Source organism: Heterocephalus glaber, unplaced genomic scaffold, assembly GCF_053883595.1.
Source record: "Heterocephalus glaber isolate CG9 unplaced genomic scaffold, H.glaber_assembly_v1.0 deba00001737, whole genome shotgun sequence".
NCBI classification, from domain to species: Eukaryota; Metazoa; Chordata; class Mammalia; order Rodentia; family Bathyergidae; genus Heterocephalus; species Heterocephalus glaber.
In genome coordinates, this window is record NW_028258445.1 from 4,052,478 (window position 1) to 4,072,740 (window position 20,263).

Below are 20,263 nucleotides of genomic sequence, written 5' to 3' on the forward strand. Positions count from 1 at the left end.
AGTGATCACCAGTAACCCGTAGGTTTGGTGTAACCCAGAATGCATTTGGGAGTGTAAGAAAATACAATTAAAATCTCAAAAGGTAGCATTTCCTTGTCACTAATCATCAATCACTTTTACTTTTTATCCGTTTTTTTTTTTGTGTGTAAAAAATTTTAAAGTGAACCTAAAGAAGCTGTGTGAATCATGAGAATTTTGAATCTGAGGAAGGTGTTTAGAAAAGGGATATTTTGCCAGGTGTCAACTTAGGAAATAAGCATGTTCCCACCAACCTGGGATGGAGAGAGAGTTGTCACCCTTGGTACACTTAGTGCTGTTGGTGCCCTTGACAGTGGGCATTATTGATGAGCACTTGACTCGGGGGGTTGTTTTTCTCCTTGGTGTGAGCTTTTGCCTCTCGTGAGGCTCATGCTACCTTTGGTTAGACTGGGAGCACAGCTGACCTTTGTGCAGGTGGGCTACGTTGTCATTCGCTCCGGGCTGTAGGAAGGTGAGAGGCTGGGTGTTTCCTAGCTGCAGCAGTTCTCAAAGGTTTTCATCTCGGGGCTCCTTTACACCGCAAAACTTTTTGAGGGCTCCATGAGCTTTTGCTTATGTTCAGTTATCTGTGTCATTATTTACCATGTTAGAATTTAAACTGATAAAGTGTAAAATATTGTGTTCATTAATTTAAAGAGAGCAATAAGCCCATTACATATTATCATCAAAATTCTTTTAAGGGAAAATAGCTATTTTATACAACAAAAAAATTGAAAGAAGAGCGATAGTGATTTATATTTTGGCCAGTATGTTTAATACCTGGCCTAAGAAAAGGCAGCTGGAGTCTAGTACTCATCTCTGTGTTCAGTTTATGATGCTGTGCTCTGGTGGTTGCAGTGTGTGAAGTAAATGAAGAAAACCTAGTCTCACAGAGAAGTTGCAAAAAGAAAGGGCGTTTTAACAGTTGTTTAAAAGCAAAGTTGTGAGGGCCGGGGATTTAGCTCAGTGGTTTCGCCACCTGCCTCGCAAGTGCAAGGTCCCGAGTTCCATCCTCGGTACCAAAAAAACCACCAAAGTTGTGAGGGGGTTGAAGGGGGAATGGGACACGATAAGATTTATGTTTTAAAAAAGTTGTGGGTGTTCTTTGGTGTAGGACACCAAAATTTGACAAGCGGTGGCTTCATAAAGATTAATTACAATGAGAAATGTAAGAGCATGTTACTGAATTTTAATTATTCTCTTTTATTAAAACCCATTGGTCTTAATTGCATGTTGAGTGGTGTCTCTACTTACGTGTGATTGTATAACGTGGCTCGGTCACTGAGTCAGGCAGGCTTCTGAATGTTGGTACATTATCCAGTATAAAAATCACATCTGTTTATATCACCACAGGTTTTACTTGAGAAAGGGTCTCCATTCTCAGAAAGTTGTCGTTTTTCTGGTGTTAGATACAGGTTTTCCAAAATTCAAGCATTTACTTGCAAGCTTGTATTTTATCATTACCAAATAAAGTGAAATCTGCCATTTCCCTTCAAGCATAAAACTCGTTTTGTTCCTTTTCAAGGAAAAACCAGGGCCAGATGTAGCTCGGTGGTGAGGCTTGTGCTTCACGGGCACAAAGTTCAATCCCCAGCACCAAAACGGAACCATAGTTGATTATTTGTTTTTTCAACTAAAAATAGAGTTCTGGGGAAAAGGGCTAGTTTTTACCTAAAACTCAAATAATTGTATACATCATTCCTTTAAGATAACTGTTGTACTTTTGTGCATGCTTCTCCTGTTTTATCATCTAGACTAGTAGAAAGACGTATCCTCAAGTGGTGAGAAGTGATAGAATTAATAAGTGTCACTGCTTTGTGGAGGACACTCTGAAGTGACCCTGGCTTTTCTTAATTTTTCCCTGAGATGTGTGTTGGTGAATGCAGGGATCATATAGGTACAGTAGTTGCACACTGCTGGGGACACAACTGTCTCGTTATACTAAGAATTCAATCCGTGTTACCCAGGTTTGCTTTTGCACATTGGCACAATGTTAGTATAGAGAAAAGGGCAAATCATATCTTAGTATTAGGAAGGAAACAACCTGACCTTGTTCACTCCCTGAAAGAGTCGTGGGGATTCTCGGGTCCTCAGAGCAGACTTTGAGAAGTGCCCTCCTAGAGCGTTGCCCAACCCAGCTGGTTCTTCAGATTGCACCTGCATGGTGTCTGCGGGTGTTTGAGAGTAATGGGGAAGAAAGGCGCAGGGGAGGAGGAGAGAGGGATTTCGATTGAGGATTGTTTTACGGGAGTTCATGTTTTTGCGGAGCCTGGCAAGTCCAAAGTCGGCACCTAGTAGAGATGCCTCTAAAGTATCAGCCACTCTGTGTCTACGCCTGTGTAACGATCTCTGTCCGTGTATCTTTTTATATCACCCTATGCAGAACTGGCTCCATAATTTGCAAGCCCAGTAAAAAAGAAAATATGAGGCCCCTTGTTCAAAAATGATTATTGACTTCAAGGTGATGTCAGCAGATCACAGAGCCAAGGATGCGGCCCTCTGAATTCGGGGACACAGTTGCCTGCCTGGGAATGCAGCCCTGACCTTGTGTGTGTGTCTAAATTGTTGTTTTCCTCACTTCCTTTTCCTTCTGACTGTTTATTTCTCTTACAGCTCCCTGGAGGAAATGAGATGCTAAGATAAATTTGAATGGGATTAGAATTTACAATGCTTTACATTAAATAAATGCATCTTAATATATTAATTGTCATGGGCCGGGGATTTAGCTCAGTGGTACCACCACCTGCCTCGCAAGCGCAAGGTCCCAAGTTCGATCCCCAGTACCAAAAAAAAAGCTTTACATTAAATAAATATATCTCAATATATTAATTATTTTGAGTAGTCACCAGTAATCATCTCAGAGTTACTAGATAGTTATTCCTAATGAACTTATTTAGCATTTCTTATTTCGAGCGTTTTCTTCTTTAGCAATTTTGGTTTTGAAGTCCACTTTCCCCTTGAGAAGTTCTTTGACTGTCTTCACCTGTTAGGTAATTATGAGCTCTTATGCAAACCTATACAATATTCCATATTTATGCAGAAATCATTCGGGTATGTATATCATCATAACCACTGGGTGTCTATTGGGTGATCTTAAAAACTCTTTTTGGTCTTCTGCCCTTGTCGTAAGGCTAATTTTAGTCCCCTTCTCCCCCTGCACCGCCATGACTACTGTAAGTCATCTTAATAACATTCATTAACAGTGGACGTTCAGGGTGGTCTGATCTGTCAGATTGTTTTAATTAGAAAATACAAAAACCAATCAAAATAAATAAATCATCCCAGGAGTGGATTTAAAGCTTCTTTCTTCTCCCAAATCTTCTTGCTACATTTCTAGAATTCTTTGCTATGTTTGTTTACCTCATTTTGATTTTAACCCCTTGTTGGTGCCCAGTAAGGATGCTGCCCTCAGTGTTTGCTGTCCACTCGCTCTGTGCTGAGACATTGGTGGTCATGACTTGTGACTGCCCACTTCTGCCTGCCCTGTACTCGAGCTGCTGAAGTGGAGACAGTGCTGGGCCCAAAGCTGAGGGACAGAGCTGCCTGGGGGGAGACACGTGCCTTGTCAGCCTCACGCCGGCAGTGGCAGCTTCCTTCCGAAGCCCCAGTACCCACGAGGCTGTTCTCTGTTCTGCGCCCTCACGCTTGTTCGGATGTCATTGTTCATTTAGAGAAATTTCTCCTGAAAATTCCCACCTCACTTCCTTTTAGACAGGGTCTCATTATGTAGTCCAAGCTGGCCTTGAACTTGTGCTGATCCTTCTGCCTCAGCCTCTGCAGGCAGTATTGGGATTACAGGCATGCGTCACTACCTCCAGACCTTTTCTTTGTAAACCCCATGTTTTCTAGGAGGCTGGGTTTAGTGTTCTTATCTTCTTAGTATTTGATTTTTTTAGTTTTATAACTCCACTGTATTGAGTAGCATGTATTATTAAGTTTTAATCCAACAGATGATTATTTTGCTTTATTCCTAAGGCAAAAAAACCTCCCATTTATTTCCTAGTGAACACCTACCTATCAAGAAAGCAGGTTTTCTTGAATGTTTTTTCTTAGGGAAGCCTTTCAGTAAGCGTTCTACCTGATGACCACCAGGTTTTGCTTTTTCTGGCACAGTGCTGAACTGACCAGGGTGATTTCTGAGTCTATCTGTGACCTGTGGTTTCTTGTTTGATACTGTCCGAAGGCTCAGGGTCAGTGGTGGAGTGAATAAATGCTTCTTGCTTGTTTTCTTACCCCTTTAAGCCCGGGGCTTAATTGTAGGAGGGATAAATGAATGCCTTATTTTTTTCACTGTGCCAGCTTGGTTTGTGGTTCTGTGCTCATTGGCACATCTAGGAGAGGTGATTTCCTGGGAATGTGATTCATCTGGTCAGTTGATAGCAAATCTAACAATTGGGTCTGTAGATGCACTTAAATATTCTAGTACTATCCTTGATTTTTAAATGTCAGCATAGTTGTAGCTAATAGTGTTAAAGCACAAGTCAGTATGTACAAGTAGTTATAGTAACATGAATAGTTATAGTAGTAGGAATAGTTAAAATGCTGTGTTTGCCTGTTCAGAGTCTTTACACAAAAGGAGAAATTATAGGTGTGGTTTCTGCTCTATTCATTTATTCATTCATTCATGTGAGGGAAGACAGAATATAGCATGTGGCTGGTAGACTAAATTATTTTTCAACAAAACATTTACAACTTTTCTGTGGTGTTTAAAATATTTTCTATGTAGAGGTGGCCTTCTGTTTTGGAGGCATTTCCGGTTGGTTGCCTTTGATCACTGCATTCTGTCCTGCTCCGAAGTTCCCTGGAGAATGCATTCACTTTGCCTTTCAGAGTAGACTGTTAAACCATTCTGAAAGCTTACACATTCTGATACTTATTTCCAAATATTAGATTAATTTTTTATGAGCCGTATGACAGATCCTTCCGCACTGACAATCCTAGAGGAGGACACTGAACAGAGTGTTAGTCTCATGCATCTGCACGCCATTTGTGAATGTGTTGGCCAAACCTTGAGTGCATCAGACTTTGTAGAATATTTGGAAAGAGTAACATTGATGTGCCGGTCTGCAGATGTTTTCTCGCAGTTCTGTCTGTTACACTGGGGTGGGGCCTCCCCTGGTCACCACTAAGCAGGCCAAGTCCAGAGAGGTTAAGTAAGGTGTTCAGTGTGTCTGGTACCTCAGAGAGCAGACATCGGGGGAGCCCTCCCTCTCCCAGTCCATGCCATTCTCTAATGTATGTGGCTCCTTACACTGTTTAGAATTGGAATTTGATCCGAGGGAGATAAATGCCGGCAGCTTGGCTGCGTTGGAAGCCTCCTTTAAAGAAGGCTCGGCACGATGTCCGGTGTGCAGACGCAGTTGCACGTGGCAGGCGCAGCTTGACAGGCAGGGGTTGATTCCTCAGTCCTTCTTGCTCAAGTAAGTCACTTCCCCTTTAGCACCCTTGGTAAACTCAGCCTCCTGCTCATACATTTTTAGTTTTATTTCAGTATAGAAGTGGGTTTTCATTCCTAAAAAATGGGTAATTGTGAAATTAATGTGTTTAAATTTTGGCCCATAAATATCATAATAAAAAGCCAAGATCTTGCCAACAGATCTTTTATCAGTATGACTTTTTGACCATCCCAAGGAACTTACAGTTGCCTGAAGAAAACACCTCTCATGAAATTGCTTGCTTCTGCACAAGAAAATATTGGAAGTAGCATGGTAATATTTAAGAATATTAAAAATATAGTAAGTAATTTTCAAAAAACTATAAAACTAAGTTAGATGTGCTTTTAATATTTGTTATTGTTTACATTAAGAAAATAGCCTTTCTTTTGCCTTTTTCTAAGTTCAGTGACTTTTTTTTTTTTTGTGGTACCGGGGATTGAACTCAGGGCCTTGCGCTTGCAAGGCAGGCGGCGGCACCACTGAGCTAAATCCCCGGCTCCCTCGGTGACTTTTTAAAGTAAAGATGTTAAGAAGAAAACTTCTAAACTATTGTCTATCAGGATCTTATTTATCATTATCTTAAAAAACAGTAAAGTATTGTAGTATTTCCCCTAATCCCTGCCAAAATAGACGGAAATCTAGAATAATAGATGGCTGAGCAGGACGTCCTAGGTGAAGATAGGTCCATTTCCGTTTGTGTGACCTCTCTTTTTCTAGCATTCTACGTCATACGACTCTTTCCATCTCCATTTTTCTGCAACTGATACCTGGTCACAGCCATGAGGTCAGACCACCTTAAGAACATGAAAAGGATTTTGAAAATCTTCTAGTTGAACCACTTAATACAGTTTATTTATTTTTCTATAAAATCACTGATACTCTGCCCCCGCCTTAAGATTTTTAATTACAGTGAGCACTGGTATTTGAGAGCTAGTCCTTTACATGATGTGTGTCAAACTTGTATCAAGAAAGCTTCCTCAAGCCAGGCGTGGTGGCACATGCCTGCAGTCCCAGCTGCTTGGGAGACTGACACTGAAGAATCTGTTAAACCCCAGAGACTGAGGCCAGCTTGGGCAGCATCAGCAAGACCTTCATCTCCGATAAAAGAAAGAAGAAATTCTTCCTTCTGCTTAGCTGTAGTCTGCCCCTCTACAGTTTTAGTTCATGGTTCTAGGTCTCTTTTAAAAGCCATGCAAATGAGTATTTGTATTCCACGTCAGTATACCATGACTCAGGTATTTTGGCAGACCCTACCCTTCGAGGCCTATGGTCTCTTTAGACATTCTCGGCTTCCTACAGCTTTCCCAAATACCTTATCGTCCATGTTTTCTGCGAGTAGACTGCAGTATTCACTCACCTACTGTCCCGAGTCACGACATCCAGAACTGGTTGCAGCAGTTTGACCTGAGGGGCTCAGATCCCTGTAGTGCAGACTGCACCAGGATGTCCTGCCTCCTGGCTGTAGATGCCATGGGTCTAGTAATGTGACAGCGTACAGCGAGGTTTTCAGTTAGGGAAGACACCATCTCCAGATTCACAGATCACCCTTGCTGCCTCCCTGTCCACTCCGTGTCTCGGACACCCACGTAGGTCCAAGTCCTTACCCCTGTTAACGTTCAATTTGCTAGTTTTACCCTACTCTTCTTAGTGGTTATTCCACTATTCCTTGTGTTAAGGACTAGTACTGTTTCACAGGTTGGTCTTGAAGTTTGAGTGGAATGACTTACACTGTTGTTTGTTCTTTGTTTGAACAATTACCGTGTGTCAAGTTATAGGGATAAAGCATAGTATAACTGACAGTATCTGATGAGTGCTGTATGGTCCCCGACCTTAGCTAACTTGTATTCTTGTTCTTTTTTTGGAGTGTATTCTTGTTCTTAATGCAGTGTTTTCTGCTTTTGTTAAACAAACTGAGGTATAGTTAGCAGTTCACTGTGCTCAGACACCTTATTTATCACAGGAAATACTTGATAAACAGTAACAAAGGTAGCAGTTCTTCCCATCTGGAGCCTTGGTGAGGTGCAGTGGGGAGCCCTGTTTCTTGGGGCCTTGCCCTGAGGAAAGTATTGAAGGGATTTCTAACGGCTTCCAGGCCTCCACCTCTTAAGCCCGGGCACTGCCAGGTGAGGTTGGGCCTTTCCTTAAATTAGGTCCAGGAAATGAAGTAAACTTTGTTTAACCTGCTACTGAAGTGTGCTCAGTTTTCAAACAAGCCCAGTGTTGAGATTTCCCTGACTTCCAGCTTCCTGTTTTTCCCATGTCTCCATATTGTATCTATCACCTTTCCATCTTTCTCAGTACTTCTTAGGAATATTGAATATATTTACTATGGATGGGTTGCTACACTGATTTTCCATAAACAGTCTGCATCAGGGTTTAGTTTTTAATAAAGAGGGAAAGAGCCTGAAGGTTTCTTCAGAATGCGTCTCTGGACAGCGTCTGGGTAACCTTTGGTTGGACTGTGCTTTAGATTTTTCCAACACTTGAGCATGTACCTGAGTCAGACTCAGACTCCCAGTGTTTCTAAAGCCTGCACGTATTACGTCAAACTCAGGTGTTTATTCGGCATTTACTGTGTGTCAGGCAGTGTGTTGGTTTCCTTCATCCTCTATTTCATATTAAATTCTTCTCAGTAGTGAACTTTGCCGGGTGTGGTGGTGCATGCCTGTGATCCCAGCCCTCAGGAGGCTGAGAAAGGAGGATCACTGTGAGTTTGAGACCAGCCTGGGCGGCACAGTGAGACCCTGTCTCAGAGACAAGGTGCACGTGAAGCACTGTGGTGTGGCACTCCTCTGTGATGCTGCAGGTGTGGCGTCTGGAGAGGCTGAGAGCTGCACACAGGGCTGCGATAGCATATGTGGGGCTCAGCAGATAATCAACTTCTTTGTGAGGACATGACAGTACCAGCATGGAGGGGGTGTTTGGTTTAGGAAGAGGGGAAAATCTCCGACTATCCTTTATGTTGCGTTGGCTTGATTTAGTGTATTTATGAAGACATTTAAATGACGTTTTTTTTTTTTGAGACAGGATCTTGCTACGTTGTCCTGAGGGTCTCAATTTATGATTTTCCTGTCTCAGCCTCCCTTGGTGCTGGTATTACAGGCATGTGCTAACATCCCAACTTAAATGCCATTTCTTTAGGGAAAAATAAAACAGCGTTCAGATTTGTAAGAATTCTTGTGTCTAGATATCAGAATAATTTCTTCCTGTCTCACCTACATGATTTCCTCAAATTCTATAATTTTTTTTCTGGGTTGGGGGAAGAAGAAAGAAGTCAATATGTAATTATTAAGGGCAATAAAGTCGTGTTAGAAACTGCAGTTCTATTTTGTATTCTTCTAGCCTAACTCTATAATCTTATATATGATTTTATACTGAAACATAAACATGTTATTTTCATGTTCCCATTAGGGGTTTTGATGAAACTTTAATTGTTTGTAAAGCACATTGAGATCTATGGATGGGCACCATATAAGTTCTAAATATGATTAATAATCACTGGGAGGAAACAGACCATTTTTCTCAATTTCACAGTAATTAAAAAGTGACTATTATAGGTGGAAAAAGTATGAAGGAATATCATAAGTATGAAGTATGAAGGAATACCATAAGTTCAATACCAGTATTAAACTTAGCATGGAAAGCCTTTACATTAAATAGCATCCTGAGCTGTGTCATCTCCATCTTTTGGAGCATTGTTACTAAGGATTTAAAATCTGGACATTGACACAGGGCATAAAGTTGTTACATAGTTTTAGCTGGATGTTGTTAATGCTGTTCGCCAAATCCACATGTTACGGATAACCAAATTAGGGCTACTTGCAGCTAAGGTGATTTATTCTTACATAAAATTTCCAGCAGGAGGTTCTCCCAAGTCTTGAGTCTAGTTTTATTTCTCGAGCAGTGTTTGGCTTATTATACCAGGTAAGATTGCACCTCAGTGTACCAGATAGTGTGGGTACTGACCCTTCAGTGTCTCAGTCCTGAGTCTGGATGTGGGGGTGCCGCAGAGCCCAGCGGGAAGACAACAGTGGCTGCAGATGGGTGAGTTTCTTTCTTCATCTCGCAGGTCCCCTGATTAGGTTAGTTTCCTGCTTGAGAGTTTGACACATTTTTCCAGAGAGAGACAGGCAGTGGGAAACTGTCACATACAAGTTCGGACGCCATCAGCCTGGACTTACTTTGGCTTTAGCTTGGACAAGACTTTTTGGGACATGGGTGTGTTGGGACCTGGACTGGGTGGGAAATGTGGAACTTGATTGTGCAGTCCTTGAGTTGCCATCTACTTTTCTTATTGTGATAAAATGCTGGATTAAAATTTTCCAGTTTAACCATTTAAGTGTACAGTTCAGTGGCGCTTAACTGCTTCCTCTTGTTACACAGTCATTGCCATCACCCATCTCCAGAACCTTCTCATCTCCTCCACCTCAAACTCCGTGCCCCCACGTTCTACCTCTCCAGCCTCCCCTGCCCCGCACCTGGCAACCACCGTTCTACTTCCCGTCTCTCAGCATTTGACTGTGCTGGGTCCTGGATCAGAGTTGCTCACAGTGGCTGTTCTTGTGATACTGGCCTAGTCCCTCAGCCTGAGGTGTTCAGAGTTATCCAGAACCTCACGGCTGCATTACGTGTTGTGTGTATGCTTATAGATGCGTCTCCCACCTTTCACGGACACACTCATCTGTTGATGGTATTTAGGTTGCTTCGACATTTTGATGCCATGTACTTTTAGATTATTATGTCTATTGTAGAAAAATATTAGATATTTTGACAGGAACTGTCTCAGAGATCAAGCATGGCTTTGCCAATGTCCGTTCACATCAGTGGAAATTTCATTCATTCAGCAAAAATGCAAGAGCCTGCAAGTGTGCACCATGGAGGGGCTGGCAGCACAGTCACACACGCAGGCCAGCGTGGTGCCAGCCACACGGATGGAAGAGAGAGGGCCAGGCGGAGGGAATCCCTGTTAAATGAGTCCATGATTAGGTGACACATCACAGCTTTGGTAACAAGTTCTTCACCGAAGAGAGACACGATTGTGCGAGCCCCAGGGCCTTTCGCCAGTATGTTTTGGGGGTGGAGGGCAGATGGCGGGGGGGGGGGGGTTCCATAGAGGAAAGAGTAGAGCAGAGGTTCTTTTGCCCATCAAGGAAGCAGGAGCAGCCCGAGCAGCCTGGAGTGCAAGAGACCGCGCGTGAGTGTGAGTGTGAGCCTGGTGTGAGCCTGGGAAGCTGCACCTCCCGCAGCTGCAACAGGGATTTGGTCTTTATGTTGGGTACCATGGGAAGCCATTGGAGTGGTTTAACTTGTAAAAGGGCCACCATGGAGGAAGGGGAAGTGATCAGACTAGTTTTCAAAGATCCTAGAGGTGGTATGGTAAACAGGTTGGGTGGATAGGGTTGGAATGGAATCGGGATCGTTGATTTTTCAGTGATTCTCAGGACAAAAAGTAATGATTGGAACTGGGTGATCGCATCCGATAGAGAGAGATCTAGAATGGAGAAAAATGAGAGAATTAGCAGATGTTATGATGGATGGAACATGGGGAGAGATACTAAGGACAACTCGTGGGTATGTAAATTGTGTAACAGGGTCACAATGGTCCTTCTTTGAGTGATCACAGGATGCGGAAGGCAGCAGAGATTCTGGAGAGATTTTCTCGTGGAGTGTAAGGCAGAGGTGGGACCATAGCTACAGGGAAGTACAGGGTCTAGGGAAGGTGTCTGTTTTGTCTTTGAGCCTGGAGACACCAGAGCACATAAACGCCGCCCTCGGGCTGAGGAGAGGTTGAATGTAGTGGGGAGCTGGGGTCCTGGGAACAGAAGGCTGAGGAAGAGGCACAGCTGGGAGGAGAGAAGGAGCTGAAACCGGCACTGGGCAGAAAGGCTGCCTTCAGATAGGAGGGGGAGGGAAGGGAGAACAGGACCAGGAGGGTGGGTCTTAAGATGGAGAAGAAGCGGGTAGCAGGCCCTGACAGTGCCGGCGTCCCGTACAGAAGGTGCTAGATCTTCCTTGTCTTTCTACCCTGCACAGCATCAGTAGCCAGATCTGACTGTGAGAAACTGACCAGTGTTTCCCAGAGTAACTGTCCTTATTCCTTCTCATCTTTCGCGTAAATCTGTATTCCTAGGAGAAATTAAGCGTTTATGGTAGAATAATGTATTCTCATTTAATTTCAAATCTACATCTAGAAGTTTTGTTTGCTTCAAGAAAGACAAAAGCTACAAACTTGGGTGGGCTTAATTTAATCTTATTGGCAGGCAGTACGCGTCTCCGTGGGGGGGGGGTATGGGTGTTTGTGAGAATCGCATCTTCTACATTCACACGCGGCTTCCTAAGTGTGCATTTTATACATTTTTGGTAGGTACTTGTTTACTGCAGCGGGGCGATGCTGAGGGCAGGGTGGAGGTCACAAGGATCCCTTAATCCTCACCTTGGTGAAGAATTACGTTTTAGTGCCAAGCTGTTCGGGAAAGTCCTTCTCCGTTTCCCACTGTCTGGGTGGCATGATCCGGAGTCAGCAGTCAATGGACTCCATCCCTCCGAGACTTGCTTAACCTGCAGCCGCCGAGGCACGAGGCACGAGGCACGAGCGCGTTACTTTCTGGCTGCCGCCGCTCCCTTAACAAGCGCCACGGTGAGGCAGAGGGGCGAGCCTGAAGGAACGTGTGTGCCGTGGAGCTGAGTGTCTCGGTGCACGAGGGAGAGGGAGGGCGAGATCCACTTACATCACTAGGACTGCAGCGAGTGAGCGAGCCGCGCAGGTTAGGAGACACACTACAGTGTCTTGCTTCTGCAGAAGCAGCGATGCCGTTTGCTTCCTAGGAGGAATTTTTTTGTTTAGAAAAGGAAGCTCTCTCCCCAGGAAATGGCTTTCCTTGTGCGTTGCTATGCCAACTGCCTGCAGCCATGGTCCTCCAAAGTAAGCACAGTAATGTAATTCTCTGGGTGTGTCGCATTCAGACTCGCGTGCGGAGATGGGTGTGCGTGTGCTGTGTCTGTCAGTGACTTGTAGCAGGCGTGCTCGTGCTGAGTGTGAGGGACAGACAGCATCGAAGTCAGTGTCTGCAGGTGTCACGCTGCCGAGCTTAATTGTGCAAACTTGGTCAGTGGCGTGGGGCTGAGCTCGCGGCCAGGACTCCCGGAGCAGCGGCAGCTAGGGAGGGGGGTCCCTTCACAAGGCTGTCCCGGTTTTTCCTTCCTCTCGGTCGGGGTCTGCGCCGCGAGGCCAGGAGACAGCAGTGCTGCCCTGCACGCCGGCCGCCGGCCGCGAGCCCGCGTGAGGAGCGTGTGCAGTCAGCCATTTTAGCTGCTCGCCCCCGCCGTCCTCTCCGGCCTCGAAGGGCGCGTCCTCGGGAGCTGGAGCCGGGCGGGCGGCGCCGGTGCGGAGCATGGAGGCCGGCACTGCCGCTCCGCCCGGCTTCTGCTCCTTGGGTGCGCGGCGCTTCCCAGCTCCCGGCGGTGGCGCCTCTGCAGCTCGGCTTCCCTCCGCCTCCCCGTTTTTGTCTCCTTTCCTCCTCTGCTGACTGACTGCTGCAGACTGGGCCTTGCCGTCTACCATGTGTAGCCTGGGCGCAGCACCTGCTCCTTCATTATGAAACCTCTGGCGGCCCCCGCTCGCCATGGAGTCCTGGGCCAGCAGGAGAGATGCTCAGTGAGTACCGCGGGCCGCGCGGTGCCGCCGGTCGGTCGCGCCTGGCTCCGGAGGGAGGGAGAGAGGGAGGCGGGGAGACGGCTGCCTGGTTCTCCAGATCTGCTGGCGGTTTTAAGCAAGACCACTCTCACTTACACGCAGGAGGACTGACGCTGAGAAACGGCGCTACTGGTGTTCATGATTCGAAACCAGAGCCTGGCGGTGCAGCCCGGCTTGATGCCCAAGGAGTTTGTGCAGCGTCTCTAGAGCGGACTCGGGTGGGAACCGGGAGAGCAGGAATTGACAGTGGGTGGGGACAGGCCCGCTGCTGAGCAGGGGGCTCCCGGACTGGCCTCAGGGGCTCGTCGGCGACAGAGGCACAGCATCTTCCTTAAGGCCACAGGCACGAAACATCCCCGCTTCCGTATGCCTGACCCCGCCGGGCAGCTGCGCAGCTGTGGAGCTGAAACCCCACGGAGCAGCGGCCGGGAGAAGCGCTTTTCTGGGTTGAAGCCGGTCGCCGCCTCCTGTCTCAGGAACCCACCGTGCTGCGAGTTTTCTCCATCACACGCACTCGCGACCCTGACACAGGCAGGGCAGCCTGAGGGGCAGCGCAGTCTAAGAGCTTGGGCGCCTAGCACTGCAGTCTGGGCCTTCGAAGGGCCGACCTAGCCACCCAGCACCGAGTCGGTGATGACTTTCGGGCAGCGCTTGTCTCTGTTCTCCGAAGTCGCGATGTTAAATTTTGAGAAAGGGGAAGAGTCGCTGAGGCTCTGGAAACTTGTCAGTGGTAGGCCTCCGATGTGGACTGGTTCCTGAGAGTGATATGATATTAACTTGACATCAGAGACTTTCTGTGGTGATGTGGCCTGAGGCAGCCCTGCCCTGGTGTGCTGTGGGTAGTGCCTGGGCCTGGCCCTCTGGCCAATTACCCTTCTCAGGCAGCTCCACATCAGGACCCGCTCTCTCCTCCATTCCCCAGGAGGAAAGGCAGTGCTGAGGGAGTTCCAGAGTGCTTTGATTTTATTAGCTGGGCCTTTGAAATCAAACTTTGTGGGCAGGAGTTTTCGAGGTAAAAGCAAGAGTGTTAGTGGAACTATCCTCGAAGAACCTTAGAAACAGTTTAAACCGAAGGCCCCTTACCGTTTTCATAGATCTTTTCTCAAAGTGGGTGGAGGAGGATATTTAAAGTACCAATAATGTAAGTTTAATGAACAGAGGCAGTTACTGAAACTTTGCTGGCAGAGGGAGGAACAGTGTTACTAGTCTGGGGAAGACAGGACAGCTGGACCCAAGTCCCTGCATGGCGCGCAGAGCGCCTGAGCTCACGCTTCATACACATGTCCATCTTCTGAGGAGCGCTCTGCGGCTCAGGTGTGGAAGGGTGCGCTCCGAGAAGACTGGGGACATTGGCTGTGAAGTGGCTTGGGATCAGGCCGTTCATAGAAAACACAAGTGGCCTTTCCTGAGCCATGTTACAGATGGCAGCCAGGAGTCCCCAGGGCATCTGGCTGTGGACCTGGCGGCCACTGATGCCAAGGCCTTGTCCACTGACCTCCCAAGCTTCCTTACTGGACAGGCTGAGTGAGGAAATGGCCTGGCTCCACGTAATCGCTGGCTCGGGCCACACTTGAGCAGAAATGGATGTCACTTCCTGAGAAAAATCTGCGGATTTCCAAATGAGCCAAATTACTAAATTCACAAGTAATTTTGTTTTTGATTCTTCAAAATATTTGTGGGTTTTTTTAAAGTGGCTTTTCTTCGGTACAGAACAGACAAAAGTATTGAATTGAGGGCTTTTTTTTGCTGCCATTTGCACATGTAGTAAACTCAGTCACTATGTTTTGTTGGAATTGTTCAGGTCTCGAGGGCTTTTTTGTCTCAGTGGTATCTCAGCTGCTGGCACATAATAGGCATACAGTGAACACAGTTGACCTTCTCATTGAGTCGTATTTCGGATTAATGAAGTCACATTTGGCCCAAGCATAAACCCTTGAAGCTGGCGGCCTGTATGTACTTTGTCCGCTACCCTGCCTTTTTCAGTGTGGTCAGCGCATAGCACCGTCATGGGAATCACCAGAACTGAACCCAGCCCTCGGCTGTGCTGTTACAGGTGTACTGTGCTTTTCAGTTAGCACCAGAGGGATCCTGCGACTTTGTACGTATGGAAATATAAAGATCTTGTGAGATTTGGAAATAAAGCAGATTATTAACATTTCAGAAATGATTTATAAAACTGAATGTTTGAAGACTACAGTGGAGCACTAGTTGTACAAACTGTAAACTGATGTTATATTAAAGTCTTATAAACCTCCCAAGTTGAGGAAAATGTTGAGATAGCATTAAAAGTCTCTTTACTGCATTTATCAACATTGTTTTTTTTAACCAGAGATCCTTCCCCTCCCCTTTTTTGCCCACTTCCTATGGCTTTGAAAATTCTACAATTTGGGATGTCTTTGAAACTTTGTAAATTTTAAAAACAGGTCACTTTAAGTGAATTTGATGGTATCAAACTGAGAATTTGTTCTCCAGCTTTACATCATTTTTATGGAAATCACTGATCATGTGATATGCCTTACCCCTGAGTCAGACCTGTCATGGCTCGGTGGTAAGAGAGGAATGTTACACAGAAGGAAGTGGCTGGCTAAATTTCAGTGGTTAGGATTTAGTGTGTGTGTATTGTATAGCAGGCACTGTACTACACATCACCTGACTCAGTTCCTTACACAAACCTCTCAAGATATATTATAATCTTTTTTAGAGATGAAAACTTGTTTTTCCAGAGACTGATGAGTGGCAGAGCCATTGGTTGGCCCCTGAGTTTGTCTGGTCATTCTTTTTTTTTTTTTTGGTACTGGGGATCGAACTCGGGTCCTTGCGCTTGCGCAGCAGGGTGTCTGGTCATTCTTAATGTGGGCCAGTTTAGTCCAATTTGGTATGGAATCATGGCAGCTGGCTTTAAACCAGTGGAATATGCAACTTGAAAACCATGCTGACTTTTCCGTACCCCTCTTTCTGGGCATGTGTGACATGCCAGTCAGTGCTAAAGTAAAAGAGCAATAATGCCACGATCAGAATTACCTTACACAGCTTTCCCTTGCCTGCCCCAGGCATGGACAGTGGTCCTTCATCTTGACGAGCCGCAGTGATGAGGGAAGGGTGCCCCTGAGTCCACTTCTTCCTCTCCAGCTTTTCTGTGTTCGGCCTCCACCAGCAGTCTTCTCCTTTTTGCTGCTGACTTTTTGATACTGTCTGCTGCCACTGGTTTAATCTGAAATTGGAATCTGTGGGTGCAGAGGACCAGTTAGCTCCTTCTCTTAGAGATGGGGTCTCCCTAGCCTTGGACTCCTGGGCTGTCCTGCCTCCTCCTCCCAAGTGCCTGGGACTAAGGTGTGTCACCGTGCTTCGTTTACTGTTCAGCTCTCTAAATGTATGCTTCTGCCTCACCGTCCTCGGCCCGTTCCCTGTGATGACAACTATTGGGCCCACGCAGGTGCTGTGGCTCGCTTCCCCTATGAGCCCTGGGTGTACACTGCAGCAGTGCTGACCCTAGGTGTTTGTCACCCTTTTTGGGTGGAGATGCCCACTCGTCTGATCTTTATTTTGTCTGTTGTGACAGATGTATTTCCCGAGGTGGAATAAACTTGCCTCTGGGGAGGGTTTCCACTTTGCCTGCTTGCAGAGAGGCCTGAGAGGAGGCAGTGTCCTATTGTTTTATTCAAGGACAAGGTCATCTTGCTTTGGCTTTGGGCCAAGAAATGCTGGCAATAAATAATAGATCTTTTAGTCCCATGAGGAGGGAAGTATATTTAGAAAGTTGCCAAGGCATTACCCAGACTGCTTAGGTGTAAGACTGAAGAAGCCCTACCTCCTCAGAGGATACACTACAGCAAGATCGTTGCTGTTAGCCAGAAGTATGTGTTAGATCCGTACTTGTCAAGTATAGCTTTAAAGTGATCTGTTTAAAAAGTGACCACCTAAAAATAAAATCAGTTAAGATTAGTGAAAAAGACAATGATGGAAAGTTGTCATTAGAAGCCCTTTAACTGCCATAAGCTCACTGATCCTAGTTTCTCTTCCATTATAAGTATCGATTTTACATGGGAGAAGTAGTGGCATGCAACCTGTACTGAAATAAAAGCTGTGTGAGTGTGGTCTTGTGGGTATAAATTAGCCCTTCATACACCCTGTGTTTCTTCGGCTGATGTCCTTGATTGTAGACCTGACCACACTCTTTTAACGGTTCTGTTCCAGTAGTCTGGTAAGAAGTTTTCCAGGGAGTAGGGTGTAGCTCAGCCATTACTGATGGATTTTTTCTTTTTTGGATTGTGGCTTATGAGTTTCTTAGAAAAGATTGAAAAATAAAATGAATGGTTATATGCACATTGGTATACATACAACTGTGAGTATATGTATGTGTAAAATAGATAGTTGTGTAACATTCTTATCATTAACTTCATTGGTAAACTTTAGGTACACATTATGATCCCAATCATCGTTGGAATTTGTACCTGTACATGGTATATCTTAGTTCTTGTTTTTTCCCATTGCCCTTCCAACCTTCCATCCCTCCCTATTTACAAAAGCTTTGTTTCCATTTTTTCCTCCTTTTTTCATTTTTTTCTTTCCCTTCTCCCCCACCCCCACCCCCAATTCCCCTTCCCTTTTGAACCTTTTCTTCCTATTTCACATTATCTGTTATACATTTTGGTCCTCATTTACACTTGCAGTTTCTCACACCAGAGAAACTATTTGGTACTTACATGTGTGTCCTATTTATTTCACTTAAGAGTATGGTCTCAAGGTGCATCCACTTAGCTATAAATGTCTCTAGTTTATCATTCTTTATGGCTGAGCTCCATTAAAAAAATAACCCACATCTTTTTTATTCAGTCATCAGTTGATGAGCTTTTGAGTTGTTTCCAAAATTTAGCTATTACAAACTGTGCTGCTATAAACATGGGTGTGCATATATCACTGTGGTAGGATGCCATTGGAGGCCAGTTTCCTCCGACTGCCTAGCAAGGACCAGGAGGGCTACAGAGAAAAAAAGACAATAGAGACTTAATTTCAAAATGCTTAGGAGATCCAGAGGTCAGTGCCTCAGAGTGGGCAAAGATAAGGACTCTCCTAGCTAGCCACTTTTTATTGGGTACACACAGTAATTGGAGGGAGCATCAGGTGACTTGGGAGGCAGTGATCTCCTGTCTGATCCTGTGTTGAAGTAAATCTCATACTGATGAGGGCAGAAAGGAGCCCATTTTCAGGAGGATAGGTGGGATGAGCTGAGCTGATAAGGAGCTCCTCCCTCCCCAGGTGACACCTTTCTCTTTTGTATTACTACTAGGTTCTCAAGGAACCAGGAAGTCTTCAGCTGATGCTGTCTTGCTGTTGACAAACACAGCTTTATGACCATTGAGGCCTCAAGGAGGGGGAGAAATGAAGTTATGTTTCCTCATGCCTCAGCCTGCTCTCTGGCAATGAAACATTGGGCTTTAGCTATAGTCATACTTTAATTATGAAATGATTTCTCCCCCAAATTTATGTAGAAATGCCCCTGACAGGATGCTTTTAATTCTTTCAGGAAGATACCCAGCAGGGGAATGGCGGGGTCAAATGGGACTTTCAGTCCTAGTTCTTTGAGGTCTCTCCACACTGATTTCCACAGTGGTTGCACCAGTCTACATTCCCAACAGCAGTGGAGCAGGGCTCCTCTTTCCCCACAGCCCCACCAGCATTTGTTATTGGTTGATTTCATGATAGCAGCCATTCTTTCTGGGTGAGGTGGAATCTCAGCGTAATGACCAGTGATGTTGAACATTTTTTCATGTGTTTATTTGCTGCCCCTACTTCTTTGTCTGAGAAATGTCTTTTCATTTCAGATGCCCAGTTTTGGATTGGGTCTTTAAATTTGGGAGGTCTGATTTTTTTTAAGCTCTTTACAGATTCTAGATAGTAGACCTTTGTCTAAGAAATAGCAGGTGAAAATCTTTTCCCACATTGTGGGTTGTCTCTTCACACTGCTGGTGGTTTCTCTTGCTGTGGAGAAGCTTTAATAAGATGAGGTCCCAGTTGGTTGTTTGTGATAGTTCCCACATGACTGAGATTTTGTTCATAAAGTGTTTTTTCTATGCCATTGTCTTCAAGAGTTCTACCTAATCTCTCTGCCAGCCAGTTTAGTGTTTCTGTTTTAATATTTAGGTCTTTGATCCATGTCTATTTTAGTTTAGTGCATGGTGAAAGATATGGGTCTAGTTATAATCTTTGGTGGGTTGAAATCCAGTTTTTTCAGCACCATTAAAGAGGCTATCTTTCCTCCAGTGAGGGTGTTTGTCTCCTTTGTCAAAGATGAGATGGCTGAGAGTGTCTGGAGTTGTTTCTGCATCTTCTGTTCTGTTCCACTGATCCTTGGGTCTGTTTCTTTGCCAGTACCATGCTGTTTTTATCACAGTGGCTTTGTAGTATAGTTTCAAGTTGGGGGTTGTGATACCCCCTGCCATATCTCTGTTGCCTAGAATTGCTTTTGCTATTCTGGGTCTCTTCTTGTTCCAAATGAATTTTTGGATTGTTTTTCTAGTTCTGTGAAATATGTTGTTGGAATTTCAGTTGTAATTGCATTGAATCTATATAGCAGTTTTGGAAGTATGGCCATTTTCACTCTATTGGTTCTTCCTACCCAAGAACAAGGGATATCTTTTCATTTTCTGATACCCTCTTTGATCTCTTTTTTCAGTGGTGTAATTTTCAAGGTAGAGGTCTTTTACTTCCTTCATTAGATTAATTCCTAGGTATTTCATTTTTTGGGATGCTATTGTGAAAGGAATTGTTTCCCCAATTCCTCTCTTGGTGAGTCTGTTGTTCGTGTACAGGAAAGCTATTGATATTTGCATGTTGACCTTGTATCCAGCTACTTTACTGAATTTGGTTATTAAGTCTAGAAGTCTTTTGGTGGAGTTTTGGGTCTTCTATATAGAGTATCATGTCATCCACAAATAATGACAGTTTAACTTCTTCCTTTCCTATCTTTATTCCTTTTATTTCTCTCTCTTATCTAATTGCTGTGGCTAATGTTTTCAGAACTGTATAGAACAGGAGTGGTGATAGTGGCCATCCTTGTCTTATTTTTGATTTTAGTGTGAAGGATTTCAGTTTTTGACCATTTAGTATGATATTGGCT

At 44.9% G+C, this 20,263-nt stretch overlaps 1 protein-coding gene across 14 annotated transcripts in view; it reads left to right on the forward strand.

Moving 5' to 3' along the window:
- The window catches only part of Rapgef2 (Rap guanine nucleotide exchange factor 2), a 216,976-nt gene that overhangs the window by 123,779 nt on the left and 72,934 nt on the right, over positions 1 to 20,263 (forward strand). The window contains exons 1-2 of one of the 14 annotated variants that reach the window (XM_004868570.4): positions 11,372 to 12,375; positions 12,993 to 13,107. The exons of 11 other annotated variants lie outside the window; for them this stretch is intronic. In XM_004868570.4, the coding sequence (XP_004868627.2) occupies positions 13,048 to 13,107 (60 nt within the window). In that variant the 5' untranslated portion in view covers positions 11,372 to 12,375; positions 12,993 to 13,047. Of the gene's footprint in view, positions 1 to 11,369; positions 12,376 to 12,410; positions 13,108 to 20,263 lie in introns of those variants that run through there. 2 more of the 14 variants (XM_021247466.2, XM_021247467.2) reach the window with 2 other exon arrangements.